At 40.0% G+C, this 22466-nt stretch overlaps 1 protein-coding gene, 1 long non-coding RNA gene and 1 other non-coding gene across 6 annotated transcripts in view; 1 reads left to right on the top strand and 2 right to left on the bottom strand.

Annotated features, from left to right (window-relative positions):
• Fsd2 (fibronectin type III and SPRY domain containing 2) overlaps positions 1-2443 on the top strand; it is a 40054-nt gene extending 37611 nt beyond the window's left edge. For 3 of the 4 annotated variants that reach the window (XM_023710750.1, XM_023710753.1, XM_012514240.2), the window contains one exon: positions 674-2443. In XM_023710750.1, the coding sequence (XP_023566518.1) occupies positions 674-926 (253 nt within the window). In that variant the 3' untranslated portion in view covers positions 927-2443. The remainder of the gene's footprint in view (positions 1-673) is intronic. The other variant, XM_023710746.1, reaches the window with a different exon arrangement.
• Positions 2444-2472: 29 nt separating this feature from the next.
• LOC111815583 lies at positions 2473-7119 on the bottom strand. Its single transcript, XR_002820255.1, has 3 exons — positions 7003-7119; positions 5336-5488; positions 2473-3040 (listed from the first exon to the last, which is right to left on the bottom strand). It is a non-coding gene; the product is annotated as an uncharacterized LOC111815583 (long non-coding RNA).
• On the bottom strand, positions 3857-3983 carry LOC111816299. The gene has a single exon (XR_002820729.1).
• Positions 7120-22466: the final 15347 nt, after the last annotated feature.

The following is a 22466-nucleotide window of genomic DNA, read 5'->3' as shown; positions in this document are numbered from 1 at the left end:
TTTCATTTATACTTACTTTCAGTGTTAAGTGAATATAGTTTGATTTGAAACCCCAATTCTATCTTTTTTAAGTCAATGTAAGTGAAGAGCTGGCTTGCTCTCCCACGTGCAGGTCCTGTTCCCCGTGTTCATCCGTGTTGGGCCAGTGTGTGGCTGGCTGTTGGCAGCAGGGCTAGGACAGGCCTATGGCTTTGGTTTCAGCAGCCACTGTGCAAAGCACACAGGACAATTTGCCTGCCTGAAGGATGCCCCATGTGAATTGAAGATTAAGATCTGGACAGCTCAGGGTACCTGTGCAGAGTCCACACCAAAAGGCCCACTGTGTCACACAGAAGACCTCCCTCCTTCAAGTTCTTTGTTACCAAGAGTCTACACAGTAGAGCCTTGAAACCTAAAGGCTTCCAATGTGTTCTGTTTCTATAGTAACTTTGATGAAATATCAGCTCATGATTCTACTCACATTTCTTAGGTTAAGAGGTTGCTCAAGAACAATGTTTAAAAATATTTCTTAGACCAAAAGTTGGAAGAAATTCTATAGCTTTGGAAATGGCCACACTGGTAGTCATTTAATAAAGAAAATAACAAAATCATAGAAATATAAATATGAAATGTTCTATGCATAGCTCATTTACAGAATTTTTGAAGTTTTATTGTATCAACATCTGATTTTCAGGCATAAGTATGAATTTCTGCACAACAGGACCACCCCAGATATAAGGATAAGTGTTCCTCCTAAGAAGATCGGTGTCCTATTAGACTATGAGAATTCAAAGTTGTCGTTTTTCAACGTGGACATTGCTCAGCATCTATACACATTCAGTTGTCAGCTTCACCAACTTGTGCACCCCTGTTTTTCTCTGGAAAAGCCTGGATGTCTGAAGATACACAATGGTGTTTCAATGCCGACACATGCCACTTTCTATTAGGCCCTTTGCACATCTTTTCCTTTCTTGCTTCTGTTCCTCAACCACTTGTGCCTCAGCCAGCTGAACCTAGCATTCAGGCCCCATGTCTCCAGCATCATTTGTGGCTCTGACAGTGACCTGACAAGCGACATGGTAGGCACTGCTGCCTGGGTGACACTAGGATAGTCCTCAGCAGGCTGAGCTGTAAAATGAAGGAAATGAAGGATCCAAGTGAACTCGGGGCCCTCTCAAGGGCTCAAACTGCATTTATCATATCAGTAGAACATTGTGTCTTTGAGGCTTCTGGAGCTTGGGGCAAGTCAGTAAAGTTTTAAAGCTTTAGCAGCCACTGTGCATTCACATTGCATCAGTCACCAAGAACAGACCTGGGAACGCGAGGCTGCCTTTCCGCATCTCCGACCTGCTTCACAAAGGTTCACTGGCCACTTGGTAACCCCTTCCCTTCACCAAGCTCGTGCCTCTCCAACTTTGAGATCAACTGTCACACACTTTCATGAAGGCAGGGACAGTGTCTGATTCATCACTTGCACCGCAAAGGCCAACACACAATGGGATGTTTGTCAAGTATCTTCTTTCAACCGCTACTTTCTGGCCTTGCTGCTATTCGTGTGAGCCATGCACGTGCTTTCAAAATCTCCAGCCAAGGGTCTATAGCTGGCAGAGGACACAGACAACTGAAGAGGAAAGGGGGGCACCTGGGGAACATGGTGCACTCCTTACGGCTGTTGCAGACACACACCACAACCTACACTTCAACACGGGGCTTCTAGTGTGTGTGCATGGTGGGGGTGGGGGTGGGGTATACAGCGCTCCTGCAACATGAAGAGCCAGATTTGAAATCAGAAGCCCTCGATTTGACAACTTTGTCTTAGGCCATGAAAAAGTCACCTTATTTTCCAGCCTTTCTGTTTTCCTTCAAACCAAGGGAAATGTAGTACTAGTTGTCTGATAAGAGTTGGGAGACTTCATGACAAACCTTAGAGGCCCTGACAGTACACAGCACATAGCAGATGTACAATTTGTTCAATCATCCACCCACCGAGGGGCAAGGCTGTGTAATGGTGAGCAGTGGTCTCTGGCGAGCAGCTCTTGGGGAGCCAACCTCACAACCTGTGCTATCCAGTGACCTCAGACCCAACTACAAGCTGGCTTCCTGGTTTTCCAGCTCCCCACCCTGGCTGCCAGGTAAGCTTTGCACATAGCATGGCCAAAGCTAAAGCAAGCTGCAGAAAAAGAAGTGCACTTGTGGTAGCAATTAGCACCAGAGACAATTTAGCGTCCTGGGCCACAGATGCCTTTCTAAACCCGACACACCCTAAGCTCATCATCAGGGTTTTTTTAGGTGAAAAAATCTTTTTACTTTAAACTCAAGTTTTCCAGTACACTCAAAGTCTGATCCATGGGTCACCTCTCATCTTTTGTGAAACTGTCAATTTGTGTGAACTGCAGCTCAGATTCCCAAATTAAGAACTGACCTTGACAGTGTACTAACTTGTTATACACATACATACACACACAGCACACACACACACACACACACACACACACACACACACAGCTGCCATGACAAGCTGGATCACCCTCCCTGAAATAAGGTGCAGCAGAGGTGAGTACAGAAATGGCTCAGTTGTAAACAATTAACATATACATATGTACATACTCAAAAATGTTCCCAACTATTAAAATAGAAGCTAGGAAAAAGGAAATAAGGTATTGCATTATGCCAGGTATAAATGCAGGGTTCAAGCAGGCTTTATGGAATGCTTCACAAATAATATGAACATAGAGAAAAGCTCAACACTTGCCTGGGTCTTAATAAATATTGATTAGACAAAAAATAAACTGTCTGGAATTATCTTTAACATTTTAAAATCACTTAAACAAGGGAAAGCACCAACTTCAAGAATCAAAATTTTTTAGCATAATGAACCTTTTATTTAAACATCTTTCTCAACTTCTACAGGAAAATGATGTCTAGAACAAAACTAAACATAACTCATTTTTTTACATGATTGCAGTTCCTTAAAATACAATAAACAATCTGCTAAAACTAAGTTTCAATACAGGGCAAGCTTTACCTTGAGGCCACGTGCACCTGCAACCTGCTGATAAATCTGTTAAAAACAAAACAGAAAAAGATTTTTTAAAAATTAGACTATTGATGCCACAATGCGTGAGACCAGGCAGTTAAAACAAACAACCAAATCTGTTCTCCCCTTAGCTGTGTTTGTAGCACTTCATAACTCCTGAGCAAGTTAGTACATACAGTTTGGCTTTCCCACCTTAACACAGGGCAAAGAGAATATGTAGAATGTGGGTAAAACTAGCAAGGGTTTAGTAATAAAAATACTCAGTATTTAGAGCATCCTACTTAAACTTGGAAAATTCATTAGCAACTTAGGACATCAAATGACATTGGTTTCTGACAAAACTCAAAACTGCTTTTGAGTTTTAAAAGTATATGTATAGTAACAACTGGCTTCCTACTGATTCAAATCATATAGCATCACTTACACACATCTGATAAAAATTTATTTCTAAGGCATGTATTGGGTCATCAGCGTGGAGCAGAACAAATGCAGGGGTGGCAGGGCCACCTCAGTACTCCTCATCCTCTAAAGTGTGTAAAGATCATGATCCTCAACTCACATGAGAGGCTGCTGCAGCGCGATTCACCATGACATGGCATTCTGTGACCGTACTGACTCTATCCAATGAAGTTTGGCCACCAGAAAACTTTCTGGGCTCTAGGAAGCTGCACTGCAGGAAAATCCTCTCCTGACTTAGCAAGTCACTTGTCCAGCTTCTCATCACCTTCCTACCAACTAGCAGAGTAAGATTCTTGTGTTTACTACACCTTTCTTTTACCTTTCTCTTCTATACACTTACTATTCTTATTCTCTATAGTAAGACCACGGAAAGCATCTAAGTGTTGTTGGTAGATAAGTAGGTCTTGGATTTCTTTTGCAAACAAGACCTGTTCTATCTACCTTTTCATTTAGGAGGCTAAATGCAGAGTCAGCTTGACTTCAAGGACTCTGTTTTCTTAGTCTCCAAAAAAACATAGCCAGGTCCAGCTTTAAAGCACTGTTCTTTAACATGTCATGATGTTAAAAGAAAGACAATTTGAAACTGCAAGCTTGGGAGAGCTGAAGTGTCCACATGTGCCTCCTTTATTGCATCCAATGGCTAATTAAGCTAAATACAAGATGACATATCATTTGGAAAAAAGACCCTGGCCAGGCAGCATCTATCCCGTCACCAGAAGTATCCCGGCAGGAGTGATTCTGACCTGGGCCCCACTGCCCTCAAGACAGTCATGGCTCTGGGAGAAGCGCTCCTGCATGGGTGCCAGGTGTCAAGTGGACCATGCCCCTGTACTTCCCTGCTTGTTTTCTGCACTACCAATCCCAGAAAATAATTAGGTCCAACTCCCTGATGGGTTGCTTATTCTTCATTTTCCCACACTCTGACAGAATCAGGGTTTTCTGCTCTGGTTGAATTAAATGATCATTTATTTGAACTGTAAAAAATTAAAAATCTTACAGCAGATTCAAACAACATGCAAATGTTCTTGTAGTGTGAACTTAGACCCTAATTTTCCTTTCTCTCCCATTATCATTCTCAAGCCACAGAATGTGTCTCAGAAAGGGTTTAAAAGGATTTCCTTCAATTCAAACAAACTAAACTGGAGATACAAATACAATCCATTCACTGGAAAAGTGACCATCAGACCCAAGGTTTCCTAGTGCTTTTTTAAAAAATTTTATTTATTTATTTATGTGTGTGTGTGTGTGTGTGTGTGTGGCCAGCTCAGCCCACCAGGGGGCGGGGCTGGCTGGCATGTGGTGCTGGGGGATTGAACCGCGGTCCCTGTGCTTTGCTAAGCTTGTTCTAAGTAGGTGCTTTAGACCACTGAGCCATCTCACCAGCCCATCCTAGTGCTTTAATAAAGCAGAAACATAGTTTTGAGAGATGGATTTACTGGACATATACATTACTTCTTGGGAAACTGGTTTATTATTCTGCCACCCAGAAAGATTCCTACCTTCCTACCTCCTTCCACATCCCAACATCTATCAAAGCGTGTATGGGGTAAGGGTTGCCAGTATCTAGAAGTAAGAGACTCTGGAAAAACATATTGGGGCCAGGGAGATGGCTCAGTGCTTCCCTGGCAAGCACAAGGGCCTGAGTTCAATCCTCGGTTCTGCCAAAAAAAAAAAAGAAAGAAAAGAAAAAAGAAAAACATATAAACTACCCATTACTGTCCTTTGTACCATCTACAATCTATGAAAACAGCCCCTAGTTGAACTCCCTTTTGTTGACTACCTAATGTCCACACAGCTCAAAACACACCTCCAAAAGGCACTGCCTAATTCCTCCCTCTCTGAGGACCGCCACATACTTACCTACTCTAGAATCCTTAAGTGGCTACCCTGTAACCACTGACTTGTGTCTGTTCCATTTGACTATAAGCAGATCAAAGGCAGGACTGTGCCTTCATAATCTCTGAATAATCGAAATAGGAACAACTACTTTCTGCTTCGAGGGAGCACACATACCTGAAGAGACAAACAAGACATCCAATTAGCTTCCAAATCAAAGGAAAAGCCTCTTCACTAGCAAGCAAAGCAGTTACATTTCTGTATACTTGTGGGGATGAAGGCATAGGTTAAAAATATGGACCAGGGATTTTCAGCCTTCCTTTGTCCCAGTGTACCCAAATGATCTGTCATAGCTTCATCACTAATAACATATGGTGGTGACTTCTAATCTGGGAAGAACAGGAAAGGGTGTTGAATTTGGGTACACCAAATATCTTGTGGCTTAGAATGTCCTTCCCATAAAAAAAATAAAAAAAAAATAAAAATAAAGAATGTCCTTCCCATAACTGAAAAAAGGGGACACATTTAATATTTATTGTAGTTCTGATTATTTCTAAGATGGCCAACATGTATTTTAAATGTTCTAAACCATGCATTTGCTTCAAGGGTAAACACATATCTGTTTTAGTAATCCCCAAGCCTTCTTGGATAAAGCTATGTAACAAGTAATCAAAGTTCACCTTCACATTTTGTTACTGCACACATACTGCTAAATGGGAATAACAGAAGCAACATTCTCGACTTGCAGTGTCAAAAAGGTAGAAGACTGACAGTTCTGTTTACATACGCCGACTTTGCCTTTGATGGATTCATCCTGTATCTAAATGTACATCACCACCCCCTTCACTTCTCACCGCTCCAATCTCCGTCGCCAAAAGGCGAATTGTTTAGTAATCTAGAGTGTGGTACAAAGAAAAATATTTCGAGAGGGAAACAAAGGGACTGCGCTTTCCGTTTCAGCTGTCTCTAACAAACTGTGTTTCTCCACCTGTCTCCTCTAGCTCTGCTTCAGCTTAACTTGAAGCGCAGGAGGTGCCCGAAATAGCTTTGTTCCCGACTACCAAACGAATTTGCAGGAAGAATCAAAAAACATAAAAACAGCTTTCTCAAGGGTCGGTGGTGGTGCCCACCTGTAATCACAGCGCTGGGGAGGCTGAAAACAAGAGGATCACTACGGGTCCGAGCTGCGTAGTGCGACCCTGTACCAAATCCATAAGAAACAAAACTACTAACTTTGTGCGTGTTTAAAAGTAATGAAACAGACTGCTGCCTCAGCCAGGAGTTACAGACTCACAATGCCTGAGTTTGTACCGGCCCGTCCGCATGGTCTATGTGAAAACCGAGTCTTCTTAAACGTCACTTTGTGTGGGTGCGTACTCCTCCCTTTCGCATCCTCACCAAAGCTCCTTGAGCTACCAACCTCATTTTTCAAGAGAGGTGGAGAAAGAAAAGCACAGTGAACCAGAAATGACACTCAGGTCCACGGCAGCGCTCACCCTGCAACAGGTCCTCTGACGGAGGGACATGTCACCTCTACTCTCGCTCTCCGCCACATCCCCTAAAACCTGGTACACCAGCCTGCCTCCTACGACGCTGCTGTCACTAGCCATCCCCACCCCATCCCACCCCGCGGGCGATCAGAGACTGGGCGATCAGAGACTGCCCTAGATCCACAAGACAGACATTACCACCTACTCCGTACCCAATCTTCATCTCAACTCTCCTTTCCTTCCGGGGAGGGAAGGGTCCCCTTCCGGTTTCCTGGACGTGAGCCGGAAGTCCCGCCCCGCGCGCTCTGCGCGAGCGCGGAAGGAATCATCTGGTGTGTTCCCTGCGAATGCTGTACGGGATTCAGAGCTAACCGGGCGGTGCGAAAGCTTCTCGCTTTCGCGGGGTCCACACTATAAGGAGTGGAGAGAGGGCCAGCAGTGTTCATCGAGTCGCGGCACGCTGTGTGAGATTCGCATCTCCTTCCGTCCCGGCGGGTGTGGTCTGGGAACTGAGCCTCCCTCTCCTCTGTGGTGCTCCTTTCCCGCCTGTTCCGCCCGCTCCTTATATTTCGTTTTTTACTGTTTTTCTTTGTAGCCCGGTACCCTGCCGTAATGATGGACCCATTTTGTTGGCATTAGCTTTACGTCTCCTCAGAGAGAAGCTTGTGAGTGTCTGGGAATCTCCCGCTCTCATGGAGGGGACGTGTGCGACTCTTGTGGGCGCGCACTCTCGGGCTAGGAAGCGAGGAAGTTAAAATTGCCTTTCTGTTCGTTTTCTGGGGGAGCCAGAAGGGACTACCGCAGCCTAGGTGGCTTAAAGCGATAGATACTATTGTCTCACTTTCTGAAGTCAAGGTCCATACTTACTATGAGGTTGACAGGACTCCTTTGACCCTTCCTAGCTTCTGAGTGGTGGCCAGCAGTCACCTGTGTTCTTTGACTGACAGTGGCCTTGTTCCACTCATCGAACGCCGTTCTTACTGTCCTGATTTCAAGTCCCTTATGAAGACATCAGTCCTATTAGGTAAAAGGCCCACCATACTCCAGTATGACCTAGTCATAACTACTACTTACATGGGCAACGACCATCTTTCCAAATAAGATCACTTTATGAGGTTCTAGGAAACATGAATTTTGGGGGTGTCCAAGTTCTTAAGAAATAGGTCAGTGATGGATGCTGTGACACATGTCTGTAATCCCAGTACTCTGGGAGGCTCTCCGCAAATTCAAAGCCGGGCTGGATTACATGGAGGGAGGTGGAGACCAAAACCTGACAACAATGAGCTATATCAAAATATACCGTGTACAAGTACAAATTCCCTGTGATATGATCTGTATATCCAGCAAACTTAATAACAAGTAGTACAAGTTAAGTTAATTCAAATGTCCTTCATTTGGTTCTAAGAAATGTTCACAGACATTTGGGCTTTTTTTTTTTTTTTTTTTTGTACAGGGGATTGAACTCAGGACCCTGTGCTTGGCAGGCAAACACTTATTCTACTGAGCTATCTCCCAGGCTCCCTTTTGGCCTATTTGAAAGAAAGATTCGATTTGGATATGCCATCACAGACTCATAAAAAGCATTCTAGGCAAAAGAACTCAGGCAACAAAGCACCAGTTAAACTATGAAATAAATTAGGTTAAAGCAGGAAGGATCTTAAATACAAGCTAAGTAGTTAGATTTATTCTGCAAATCATAGTTTCAGCAGAATTTTGATTTGAAGACTAATTTGATAGTTTAAGTCAAACCTGTTTCATATTTCTTATTCCAGTTTAAGAAGATGTAAGTCCTATTCTATGGATATAACCTGTGTTTTTGTTTTTTGCCCTTGTGTCCACTGCTGTCTTATACCTGGAATGCTGCCATCAAGATGCCCAGTTTGCTTTCTTTTTCTTATTTTGGTACTGGGCATCAAACTCAGGGCCTTGTGCTTACCAGACAGGTGCTGTGCCCCTGGCCCTAGCTGCCCAGTTTTCACTTACCCATTTTCCTCATGGGTATTAAACCTGAGGCAGGATGGAAGGTTCACCTCATTACACTAGTATCCCCCTAGGACCAAAAATTGACAGTGATAGCAAAAGGAGAGAAGACTATAGGTAAAACTCATATTTATGTCAAGCTCTAGAAATATTAGCAAATTCAGTCCAACGCTTCAGAACAACAAGAGTGTCCCAGAAATGATTTAACATTAGAAAACCTGTTACTCTAAGTCATTGTATTACTTAGAGGCTTATTACTATACATCTCAATGGATAACACATTTTTTTTTCAAAAACAAAGAAAAACAGCAAAATGGGACTAGATAAATAGCAATTTGACAAAAGACATCAGAAATCTTTAATAAATAGCATATTTAATGATAAAAGCTTTCCCACTTTTTCAGAGAAAAAGATGAATAACTACATTCAACATGGTAGATTTTTCTACCCAATGCAATAAATAAAACAAAAAAATGGAAAAAGTATTAGAAAAGGAAGACATAAAAGTAACCTTTTTAGGATATGTGATTTTCTTATTGAAAATTACAATGAATGACAGACTATTAGATGATGCAACAAGGTGGCCAAATAAATTACTATGTGAAACATTTGTCTGGAACACCAGTGTAGGAACTCATCCAGAGATCCCAGTAGGAAGCACCCATGAAAACATTGAATGAAAGACATATGACTTACAGGAAAATAGGAAATAGTGTTGAAAGACATTAAAGACTTAAGTAAATGTAGAGTTCATGTTCCAGGATGGAAAGAGTCAATGTTTTAAAGATACAATCTACTGCAAATTAATAAACAGTTTGGGTATTATGCTTATTAAAAGTATGCTTGACTGCCAGGCTTGGTAGTTCAATGCCTGTAATCTAGCACTGGGGAGGCTGAGGCAGGAGGATTGTTGGAAGAAACCAGCCTGTACTACAAAGTGAGTTCAAAGCCAGCCTAAACTGCATAGTGTGATCCCATCTCAAAAAGACGAAAAAGGGGGGCCTACCTTAGCTCAGTTCTTTAAGTGGCTGCTTCAACAAAGCAGTCAGGCTCAGGTTACTGTGGTTCAATCACCACAACTCAAGCCAGCCAAACCTTCCCTGAAGGCATTCCGAGCCAAAAAAAAAAAAAGTAGGCTCTTTCATATACTTCAAAATATATTATCCTTAAATACATTTTTAGGTTCCAGTTATTGATAGTTTACCTAGAATATTTGTATCTCCTATAAATGAGATTGCTGTGTAGGTCTGTTGATCTATATTAATCAGGTTTTGGTAATTCAGCTTATATTAAATTCCTCAATTAGGGGACTTTTCATGTTCTGTGATCTGAAATAATTTAGGTTACTTTTTAGAGTTTACCTCTTCGAACTTGAATAGAGAGCTGGGTATGATGGCACACATCTAATGCCAACACTCGGGAGGCTGAAGCTGCAGCACCACTGTGAGTTCAATATCCGTTTAGATTACAAAGTGAATTCAAGGCCAGTCTGAACTACATAGTGAAATCCTGTCTCAGAAAGAAAATAAGAGACAAAAGGTTTAAGCACTTGCCTGGCAAGTGCAAGGACCTGAGTTCAATCCCCGGTTCTGCAAAAAAAAAAAAAACAAAAGGTTAAATAGACAACTCAATTGGGAAAGTATTGTATTTTATGACATAAAGTAGACTTAAACTATGTGTCTATTCTTAGGTAATTATACTGTTCAACTTTTCTACTGTTTCTTGAGCCAATTATGTTAATTTATATTTTACTTGAAAACCATCTATTTCTAATATTTTTCTCAACTTATTAGCTGCAGGTGGTGTCACACACTTATGGCCTCAATTGCTTGAGAGGCTCCAATAAGAATTGAGCCCATGAATTCAAGACCAGTTGGGACAACATACTTAAGACCCTGACTACATAAGTACATACATAAGTGCCAATGAGGTGGCATAACCTCTAATTCCAGCCACTCAAGAGGCTGGCTAGTGGGGGCAAGCTGGCAATTTAGCAAGAGCCTGTCTCAAAATATAAAGCTGTGCAAGGCCCTGGGTTGAATCCCCAGAACCAAAACAAAACCTAAGTGATTATGTTTACATAGACTTCATATGGTTATTTTTATCTCTTTAAATCTTGTGGTTACTCTCCCATTGGTTATCTTATTTTTGTCTTCTCTTTTCTTACATCATGCTCACAGATTTATTTTGTTGAACTTCAAAGAAGTAAATTGGAGGTGTGGTGGTGCACGTCTGCAATCCCAGCACTGCAGAGGCTGAGGTGAGAGGATCATCTTAAGTTCAAGGCTAGCCTGGACCACATAGTGGTTTTGGGGCCAGCCTGAACTACACAGTGAGTCTCTCTCTCTCTCTCTCTCTCTCTCTCTCTCTCTCTCTCTCTCTGACACTCTCTGTCTGTCTCTCTGTCAGTCTCTCTCTGTCAGCTGTTAAAACATAATTTTGACACTGTCTCAAAAAAAAAGTTGGGAAAAAGTGGCGAGTTTAAGCTTTCTGCTATTATCCAATATCTTCTATTTTACAATTTTGGTTTATGTAATGATACCTCTTCCTATTTTTTTATATAATTTCTTAAGATGACTCTAATATCCTTAATTTTTCTAAGGTTCATTTTTTTTTAAAAAAATTGATTTCTATTTTGAGATGGTCTCACTGTGTAGTTCAGGCTGGCCTAGAACTATAGGCAATCCTCCTGCCTCAGCCTTCGAAATGCTGGGATTACAGGCATGTACTACCACACCCAGTTTATTTTAATCTCTTATTTTCAGTAAAGGCATTTTTGAAGTTGTAGTCTTCAAATAGAGCTTACATAGTGTTGTATATGTTTTAGTGTAAAAGCGTTTACTTTGTTATTGCTCTGTATATATGATAATTTGTTCTTTTAGAAAGGCTTTTATAAAAGGCCACTTTTAGCTTTGCAGGAAAATTGATACTAAAGTACGGAGAATCCCAGTATACCTTCTGCCCCCACACATGCATAGCCTCCCCCATTATCACTGGTCTCCACTTTGTTACAGTTGATTGATCCACATTAATACAAAATTATTACACCGCATACACTGTGTTCATTAGGATTTACTCTTGGTGTTGGACATTCTGTGGGTTTTGATAAATGTGCAATGCTATGTATCCACCATTACAGTATTACAAAGATTATTTTCACTGTCCCCCAATTCCTTTTTGCTGTTTTTATTCGTCCTGCCTTCCTCCAGCCCTGTGATCTTCTTACCATTTTCATAGTTTTGCCCTTTCCAGAGTGTAACAGAGTTAAAATCACACAATATATAGCTTTTTCAGGTTGACTTCTTTTAGTTAGAAATATGTATGGAAATTTATTCTGTCTTTTCATGCCTTCTTAGTGCATTTTTTAGTACTGAGTAACACTACATTGGATGGTGAATGACAGTTTATCCCTTTGCCTACTGAACATATTCTTGGTTGCTTCTAAATTTTGGCAAATATGAGGGACCAAAGATATAGCTCAGCAGCACAGCACCTGCCTGGCAAGCTCAAGGTACCAAGTTTGAGTCCTGGTACCAAGAAAAAAATCTAGATTTTGGCAAATATTATGAAGCTACTGTAAACATACATGTTAAGGTTTTTGTATAGCTAGAAATGCTTAACTCTCTTGAGTTAACCTACAAAGCACAGTTGCTGTGTCATGTGGAACACCTGTGACCGCCACTTTCCCACCAGCCATGCCACTTTGCATTCCCACCAGCCAGCATGAAAGCTCCTGTTGCTGACGTGCTCGCCAGCTTTGGCTCTTGTCTGTGTTCTGAATTGCGGTCAGCCTCACAGATATGTAGTGGGGCCTCACTTTTAATTTGCATTTCTCTAATGACATGATGTGATATCTTTTCATATTGCTTATTTGTCATATTTTTTCCCTTGGCGAGCTATCCGTTGAGGTCTGTAGCCTGTTTTTAAAACTGGGTTACCTTTGAATTTTAAGAGTATATTTTATATAACAGGCATGTATCAGGTATGTCCTTTGGAAATATTTTCTCCAGTTTGGGGCTCAACCTTTCAATCTCTTAATAATCTTTCACAAATCACCCTCCCCCCTTTTTTTCTTGGCAGTACTAGGAATTAAACTCTAGTACTGAGTTAAAATTATATATATTTGTTTTTTTATTTTATTTTGAGACAAGGTGTCACTAAATTACTAAGTTGCTCTAGCTGAGTTTAAACTTGTGATCTTCCTGTCTCAAGTTGCCAGACTGCTGAGATCATAGGTGTATGCTGCCACACCTGGCCAGGCATTTTTTATTTTTTTTAACCATTTTTTAAAAATGTATTTGGTACAAGGTCTCACTATGCAGCATAGACTCATAGTAATCCTTCTGTCTCAGCTTCCCCAGTGCTGGGATTACGAGTGTGCACCCCTACATCCAGTTTCAGTGGCCAGCTCGGCACCAGGATTGGCACAGCATGTGGTACTGGGAATTGAACCTGGGTCCTTGCACTTGCCAGGCAGGCACTTAGACTGCTGAGCTATCTTCTCAGCCCAGGAATTTTTTATTTTAATGAATTCCATTTTATCAATTATTTGATAGATCATGGATCATGATTTTGATATCATATTTAAAGAGTTGTTATAAAACCTATCACCTAGAATTTCTCCTGTGTGATATTCCAGTTTTATAGTTTGGGGTTTTTATTGAGGCCAGTGATCCATTTTTGAGTAAGTTTTTTGAGGAGTGTAAGGTCTGTGTCTATTTTTTTGTATGTGGATGTCCAGTTGTTCCAGCATTATTTATTGGAAAATTATTTTTTCTCTATTGTATTTACTTTGTTCTTTTATAAAAGATCACTTGTTCTTTTGTGTGTGTGTGTGTGTGTGTGTGTGGAACCGGGGATTGAACTCAGGCCCTTGTGCTTGCCAGGGAAGCACTTATTCCACTGAGCCATCTCCCTGGCCCACACTTGTTCTTTTTATGTATTTATTTTTATTTACTTGTTTATTTGTTTAGTACAGGGTCTCACAACACAGATCAGACTCGTAATGATCCTCCTGTTTTCAGCCTCCCAAGTACTGGGATTACAGGCGCGCGCACTACCACGCCCAGTTTCAGTCACCAGATCGAACCCTGGTCCCTGCGTCTGCCTAAGCAGGCGCTTTAGTCCACTGAGCTATATGGCCTGCTCTTCACTTGGTATTTTTATGTGCACCTATTTCGGAGTCATTGATTGTGATGCCATGATCTATTTGTCTATAAGTTTATAGTACTTTCCTATCTTGGTCTCTGTATGTTTCTCTTAAGTTTTGAAGTCAGATAGTTTCCATACTCCAACTTTGTTTTTCTTTGATATTATATGTGCTATTCTGAATCTTTTGTCTTTTAATATAAACTTAAGGATCAGTTTGCTGGTATCCAAAACATAATGTGCTTGGATTTTGGTTGGGATTGCACTGAATCTGTAGATCAAGTTGAGAAGGACTTGGCATTCATAAACATATGATCCCTCTCCCTTTATTTAATTCTTTCATTTTTTATCACTCGTTTTTAAGTTTTCCTCAGATAGATCTTATACTTATTCTGTTAGGTTTATTTCACTTGGGGAATTACTACTGTAAATGTTTTTAATTTCAAATTCTATTTGTCCATTGCTGGCATATATGGCACAAATGATTTTTGTATATGTATTAACCTTGTATCTTGCATGTATAGCAGCCTTCCTATGATCATTTATTAGCTCCGGGAGTTTTTTATTACTATTATTTTCTATATAGACAGCTTTCTTTCTCTTTCTTCTAGTTCTTTATAACTTATTTCTTTTTCTTATTGCACTAGGTTAAGCTTCTAATATAATGCTGAAAAGAAGTGTTGAGAGGGACCATCTGTGTTTTGTTCCTGACCTTTATAGGAAAGCTTTAAGTTTTTCACTGTTAAATATGATACAGTATTAGCTGTGGGCTTGGGAAGATATTCCTCTCAACTTTTTTTTTTTTTTTTGTGGTATCAGGGATTGAACTCAGGCCCTTGAGCTTGCCAGGGAAGCACTTATTCTACTGAGCCATCTCCTTGGCCCTGATATTCCTTATTAAATTGGAAAAGTTATTCTTTATTCCAAACTTAGTGAGAGGGTTTTTTTAATTTTAAAGAGAATAAAAAAATAACAGATAAAACATTAGAAACAATACAGAATTTAAAAAAACAAGATGATTTTTCAGCAATGGTTATTCCATTGTACATTGTTGTCTTCAAAATAGTTGCTCAGATTACCAAATATAAGCATGTAAAATTGATCAAAATAAAAATTTTAAGCATTTACTGCTCTCTTCAAAAAAAAATAGAAATTAGTAATACAATCATCCTATTTATTCTGTGTATATACGTATGTCTTTTTCCCCTTCCTTCCTTCCTTCTTTTCTCCTTTCCCTCATCTCAATTGTTCTTTCCTTTTAAGCAGTTTCTTTCCCTTTTACTATATCTGTTGTACCTTTCCAATTTTATTTATTCTTTCAGGTTCTTACACTAAAGAGACAGTATGATGTTTACACATGTTGGTCTGATTTGTTTCATTTATGAGTATAGCCTCTAGTTGTATCCATTTACCTATAAAAGCCTTGAGGGCTTTTTTTCTATATATCTGAGTATAATACTCCATTGTATAAAAATACTACCATCTTCCTTTATCCATTCCTCAGTTGATGGGCATTTGGGTTGCTTCCGAGATTTAGCTATGACCAGTTGTGCTGCTATAAACATGGATGCACATATGTCTGTGCTGTGATGTTTTCTGTTCTTCTGGAACAATACCCAGGAGGGGAGTAGCTGGGTTGAGTGAGAAGAGTATTTTAAGAAATCATGAATGTGTTTGGATTTTGTCATATGCTTTTTATACATCTAATAAAGTTGTGTGATTTTTCTGCTTTAGCCTATTGATATCATGGTTTACTTTAATTGATGTTTGAATATTGAACTAGCTTGTGTACTTGGGATAAATCTCACTTGGGTTGGGGTATAATTGAATTGGAAGTGCTAATAACGTCACCAATGCTTTTTGCATCTATGTTCATAAGTAGGAGTGATCTGTCATTTTCTTTTCTTGTAATGTTTTTGTCAGTTTTGGAATTAAGGGTGATAGTGTCTTCATAGAACAAGTTGGGCAATATTCTCTTCCCTTGTATCTTCTGAGGGATATTGTGCATATTTGGTGTAATTTCTCCCTTAAATGTTGGGAAGAAATTTTCTTCCTTAAATGTTGCAGAATCCATCCCTGAACTGACCTGGATAGGTACTTTCCATTTGGAAAGTACAGATTGTTAGATTCAATTTCAATGGAGTCCTATTGAGATTGTCTGTTTCTTGTGTGAGTTTTAGCCCATTGATATTGTAGTTTACTTTAATTGATGTTTGAATATTGAACTAGCTTGTGTACTTGGGTTAAATCTCACTTGGGTTAGTGTCTTTCAAGGAATTAGTTCATTTTCTGTAGTTTTTCAAATTTGTAAGTGTAGATTTGTTCATGTGTCATCTTTACCCATGAAATGTAGAGGGTATCTGTACTGATATCTCTGTAGCACTTCTATATGAATATTTTATATCTAATTTTGTCCTTAGTGATTCTGACTAGAGGTGTATTGACTTTATTGATCTTTTCTAAGATTCAACATCTAGTTTTATTGATTTTTCTACCTTTCCAATTTTTTCATTGATTTCTGTTATAAAATTTTTATTACTTATTTTCTTCTATCTTCTTTGGCTTAATTTACTCTTCTTTTTCTCTTTTTCCTAAGGTGAAAGTTAAAATGATTCATTTTGGATCTTTTCATATGTATGTATGTGTGTGTGTACATATATATGTGTATGTATATATATTCAATGTTATATCTTTTGCTCTAATAACTGCTTTAGCTGCATCTCACAAATTTGATAACTTGTATTTTAATTTCATTTACTTCAAAATACTTTTAAATTTTTCCTGAGATTTATTATTTGGCCAATGAGAAGTTATTAATGCAAAAGTCTTTCTGAAATTTGCTCTTTGTGTTTTTCAGTGTTGAGGATCAAACCCAGGGCCTCATGCATGCTCGGCAAGCACACACCACTGCTTCACACACCCATACTAGAAATCTGCTTTTTAATCTCTCCATGTATTAGGACTGTCCAGTTATCTTTCCATTGCTGACTTCTAGCTTAATTCCATTAAAGTCTAAAAACAGACATTGTATGATGTCCATACTTTCAAAATATATAAGGTATGTTCCAAGGCTTACAATACAGTTCACCTTGGGCTTGGTCAGGACAACCATGTCTGGTCCCTGACTGTTTCCTCTCTGTCTCTTCCCTGCTCACTGAGGCCTGGATGCCATCAGTTGAACAGGTTTCCTCCACCACACTGTTGGACCGTGATGTTTCTGCCTGGGAGCCTGTTCACTATGGACTGAAACCTCTAAAGTATCTGCAAAATAAGCCTCTCCTCTGAAGTTGCGGGTGTTAGATATTTTGTCTCAGTGATAGAAAATGTGATCAGGGCTGGAGAGATGGCTCAGTGGTCTAAAGCACCTATTTAGAACAAGCTTGGTAAAGCATCAGGGACCGCGGTTCAATCCCCCAGCGCCACATGCCAGCCAGCCCCGCCCCCTGGTGGGCTGAGCTGGCCACACACACACACCCCTCTCTCTCTCTCTCTCTCTCTCTCAAATAAATAAAAAAAAATAATAAAAAAAGAAAGAAAATGTGATCAATATAATCTTTCTCTGCCCATTTACCCTTAATATTTATGTGTTTTTAACATGTTTTCTTATAAACAGCATATAGTTGGGCCTTATCTTTTGGTTGCCCCTACACCTGCTTACAAGCTTTAATCCGCTGAGCTATTTAGCCAGCCCTGAATCCAGTTTTGACTAGATGCTCTTTTTTTTTTTTTAAACTGGCATGAAAGGAGCAGTTTATTGATGGCAACTAGCATGGACTGGGCTGCTCAGCGGACCTGAACAGCCATGATGGCTGGGGAGACAGGAACTTATAGAGCAGATGGGAAGAAGGGAAGGTGAGGCGTAAAGTGCTCTTTGCTGAGCCAGGGTGTTCTGGGCAGGTGGGAATGGGGAAGGGGAGTCATCAAGTGTCCCTGGCTGGGCCAGCGTGTTCAGAGCACAAACATAGAGTCCTTGAAGCAAGCCAAAACAAAGTTATATGCGTAAGCAGCTGGACGCAAGACAGTCAGTTTTAAATCTTTGCAGCACAGTTGTGGTTGGAGCATCCGGTAATACCGGAAGTGGTGCGGGGGAAGGGTCCCCCGGCTGGGTGCCTTAACAATCCCCCAACATGTCCTGTGTATTTCAAACCACCAATGAAGCAAGCTTTTGACTAGATGCTCTTTAAAAATCCTGCTTTTTCTTAATTACTTTGTTTTGTTTTTTGAGACAAGATTTTACTAGTCCTTATTTATTAAGCTCACTATATAGCCCAGGCTGGCCTCAAATTCATGGCAATCTCCATGACTCAAGCCTCCTGAGTGCTGCAATTATAGGTGTGCCCTACCATGCTCAGCTAAAAGATCTTCTAAGGGAAGTCCCACATGACTCTTGAGGAAGACCAGTATGAAGAGGACCTTCCTGACTTGAAGACATCTAAATGTATCCCAAAGAGAAAAGGATAAAGCTTTATCTATAACAGGCCAGGAGTGATATTTCATGAAGATGTATGTTCTGCTCTCAACAACTCTAGCAACTGAACAGACTGTAGTTCCTCTGTGTTGTTTCCCATCCAGTTCAACTATGAGAACATCTTAAAAAGTCAGTATTAGTACTTTGAAAGTGTATTACTTAGCAGTGGATACAAATCAAGGCTAAAAGTAGAAGAAACTTTAAACTTTAACTTACTTCAGCAGGAAAGAAAGACTACATATGGCTGGGGATAATCCAATTAAAAATTTCTTAAGTATCAGTCACCTCAGGCTGTCTTCCTTCTAGCCTTTCTGCCACTGCCTTAGTTAACACATTCATTGCTTAATTACTCATTTTTCCCTCATGAAACCACTTGAAAAAGCCCTGCTTGCCTGACTTCCACTACCTATCTTTTATACTAGTTATTCTTCCAAACACACACCTAATCATCCAGAACTATGCTAATCACAAAATTTCTAACTCAGAAAACTTCATGGGATCCTCGGGGGACCACAGTGCGGATCTGATTCTCCTCATAGCATCAGATTTCAAAGCCCCTTCTCATCCAATTTGAACCTTATGAAATATTCTGTAAAAAATCAAATACTAATCAAATAGCAGCTGTTTTCAAGGGTATACAAAAACTTATACAGTGTGTTAGATGCTTTTTGATAGGTTCTGGTCCGAGTACAAACTGTTAAATTATCATGGCCCTGATTCAACATGGCTGAATTCCAAAAACAACAGCTTATCTTCCTAATCACTACTTCCTCCTTCCTCCCCATCCCAGTCCAGGATACCTTTCCCACGTATATGAGGGAGATCCCAATCAGCTCCTTACAAGTAACTGAAACTGCCCCCTCCAACTCTACCCTTAGCAAAAGTCCAAAAAGCCTCAGCTTTCCTTTGTCTCAGGTCAGAGGAACCCCCATCAGAGTCTCTTGAATCCTCTCTGTGTCTTCAGAGTTAATAAAAGCCTCTTTTATCTTTCCTGTCTCTTTACTGTGCTGAAAAAAGCTAACATTTTTATTATTGCTGACACAAAGTGCTCCACATCCACAAGTTAAAGAAAGGAAGGTGTATTTGGGCTCAGAGTTTATAGAAGGTAGGGTGCATTGGCAGAGAAGAAAGGGTCTATGGCATGGCAGGCAGGAGGCTGCAAGCAGTATTGTGGAGCCTGCCTTGCTTTCTGTTCTTTTATATTTTATTCAGGCTAATTGATTGGTGCCACCCACACCCAGGGTGGGACTTACATTATCCACATCCAGAACTATGCTAAACCAATTCAGTTATCAGACACCTTCAACCCCAACATCTCACACTCTAATCCAGCATGGTGCAAACTTTGATCCAGGCACCTGCAAAGAGCCTTACCCATGAGCACATGAAGCTTGGGGGCGGAGCATTTAGATACAAGCCATAACACAGCAAATTAATAATAAAAATTTATTTTCCTCGGGGCATAGGCCAAACCTGTAATCCTAGCACTGAGGGAGATTGTGGCAGAAAGATAAAAAATTCATGTTCCTCTAGGGTAATGAAATCTTGTCTCAAAAAATAAAAAGGGGTGGGTATATCTCAGTGGTAGATTGGCTGCAGATCCAATCTCCAGTAAGTAGCACACATAACTCTTTCTAGTATCTTTGCCCCACACAGCTGAGTCAATAGTGCATGTCTTCCACATATTTGTTAAGAGAAGGAGAAAACTCAGACCTACATATTTTAATTATTCCTCTTCCTTGGAACATTTAAGTAGATGAAAAGTACCAGAAAGCCAAAAAGGTATACTAAAACTCAAAATTCTCTTTTAAGTTTACCTACTTTATTTATACCACAATGTATTAAAAATTTAAATAAAAACTAAGGGCATCGTTTGGTCAAGAAAAATATCAAATTGGCTATTCTTTCCATTGAAAATAAGGTAAGTAAAGGTAAGTTACTTACCTCATCAATATTTAAAAATATTGTGTGAATTTCCATCCACAAAAGCCAATGACACGTGTTTTTCCTCTTGCCTGAGGCCAGTGTAGCTCAACACAGTTTTGGTCTTTATTTAAAACTGTACTATTTTATTCAGCATGAATTGTTTTGTATTCATTTTGATTTTCAAAGAATGGTACATAGAAAGTAAAATTTTTCAGCAATGTCTGAGATGAGTGTCTAAGCCAAGTATGTCTTTTGCTTCTTTCCAGTCCTGTCCATGAATTAACTCTCTCCCTCACTTTCAAGGCAAAAATTCCTGGGTGAAGGAACAGAAGTTTCATTTTTTGTGCTGGGTCCCATGTCTCCAATGTCACCCTGGGTTAAACTACCAGTGACAGGATGGCCAAAAAAGAACAGAAGCTTTGAAGTCAAGCAGACCTGGGTTATGTGACTCAGAACTAGTATTGTAATCTGTTTCTCTGTCTCTGTGTCTGTAAAATGAAGCATTCAGTTTATATAAAGCCTGACACATAAAAGTTTTAGCTAGAATTATGCATATCAAGTGTTATAATCTTACCTATAGGCTACAAAATTATTTAAATTTATATTATAAGCTGAACAACTTACGCTTCAATATCTAAGAAAAAATACCTACAAAGAAAAACTTTCCTTAAAATTCCAGACCAATTGACAACAATTGGTCAGCCTCGAGGTATGGGCAGAACTCAACACCCACATGTCTTAGTCTGCCTTTTTCCTCTTTCTCTGTGAGATAGTGGTACAAACACAAACTGCAAGCTCCAAGAGGTGAACCCATATCTTTTGTTTTTCCTTCTTTTTTTTAATTGTCTCAATACCATCAGTACAGTGTTAGATCGCAGTATGACAGTAGATACCCTAGTCTTTTGATTTTGAAAGGAGATTGTGGGTCTGCTAGAGCTACTGTAACAAAGTTATACAGACTGGATGGCTTAAACCACAGAAATCTGTTGCATCATAGAAATCTGAGATCATGGTGTCAAAATCTAAATTGTAAAGAAAGGCTTGGATAATATTGTATTCATGTTAGTTCATTAATTGTGAAAAGTAGATCATGTAGCCAAAGTTGTTTAAAAAGGTTGTATTAGCTTTTTGTCACTGTGACAAAATACCTGGTTTCAAAGGTTTGACTGTTGCTTTCAGGCCTGTGGTAAAGTAGAAACATTGTGGCAGGAGTTGGTGGAGGAAAGTGGCTCACCTCATGTCAACCAGAAAGCTGAGAGAGAGGGAAAGAGCCAGGGGGTGGGAAAGGAAGGACAGGGAGAAGGATGCTCTCAAAGGCATGCCTTCTAGTGGTCTGCTTCCTCAAACTAGGCCCTACCTGCTAATAGCCCATTCAACTATGAACTCATCGATGGGTTAATTGATTAAGTCAGCTCCCTCTCAATCCAGTCACCTTTCTAAGCCCCATCTCTAATACTGCAATATTGCTGGTGAGCCTATTGTTGTTACACATGTAGTGCTGGGGACAAAGCCTGGGGCCTTTGCACTGAGACACATCTCCATCTCTGTATTTTTTGTTTTGAGACAAGAACTTGCTAAGTAAGTTGCTTAGGCTGGGCTTGAACTTGCCATTCTTGATCAGCCTCCTCAACTACTGGGATTGCAGGTATGCATCACCATACCAACTAATACATCAGTCTTTGAGGGACACTTCATATTTAAATCACAACATTCTTCCCTTGGCCCCCAAAGGCTCATTACCATCTCAATGTAAAATTCATTTAGTCCATTTCCAAGAGGTTCCTAAAGTCTTAATAGCTCCTGCGTTTCTCAAAAGTCAAAGTCTAGTCTGTGTCTCTCTCTCTCTCCCCACCCCCCAGTCATATTTACTTGCAAAAGTAAAAGTGAAGAATGAGGGAGAAACTGACTCTGCAGACTGAGTTTGGGCTGAATAGAGGAGGAAAACAAAGTAAAAGTACAGTCTGGAGGGAAGGCTATCATGAAGAAAGCCACAATAGCTCCAGGATTTCTTCTGAGAACCAAGGCAAACTCTTAGCTGTGAACCCTGTAAAATATACTTCCAACATAGAATGATGGACAGGATACACATTTCCATTCCAAAAGGGACAAATAGTGGAATAGAAAGTAAGATCAAAGTAAGGCA

This window comes from Octodon degus, unplaced genomic scaffold, assembly GCF_000260255.1.
Source record: "Octodon degus isolate 3935 unplaced genomic scaffold, OctDeg1.0 scaffold00002, whole genome shotgun sequence".
Lineage (NCBI taxonomy): Eukaryota > Metazoa > Chordata > Mammalia > Rodentia > Octodontidae > Octodon > Octodon degus.
Note: the sequence above shows the minus strand (reverse complement) of the source record. Positions and strands in the feature narration are given on the sequence as shown.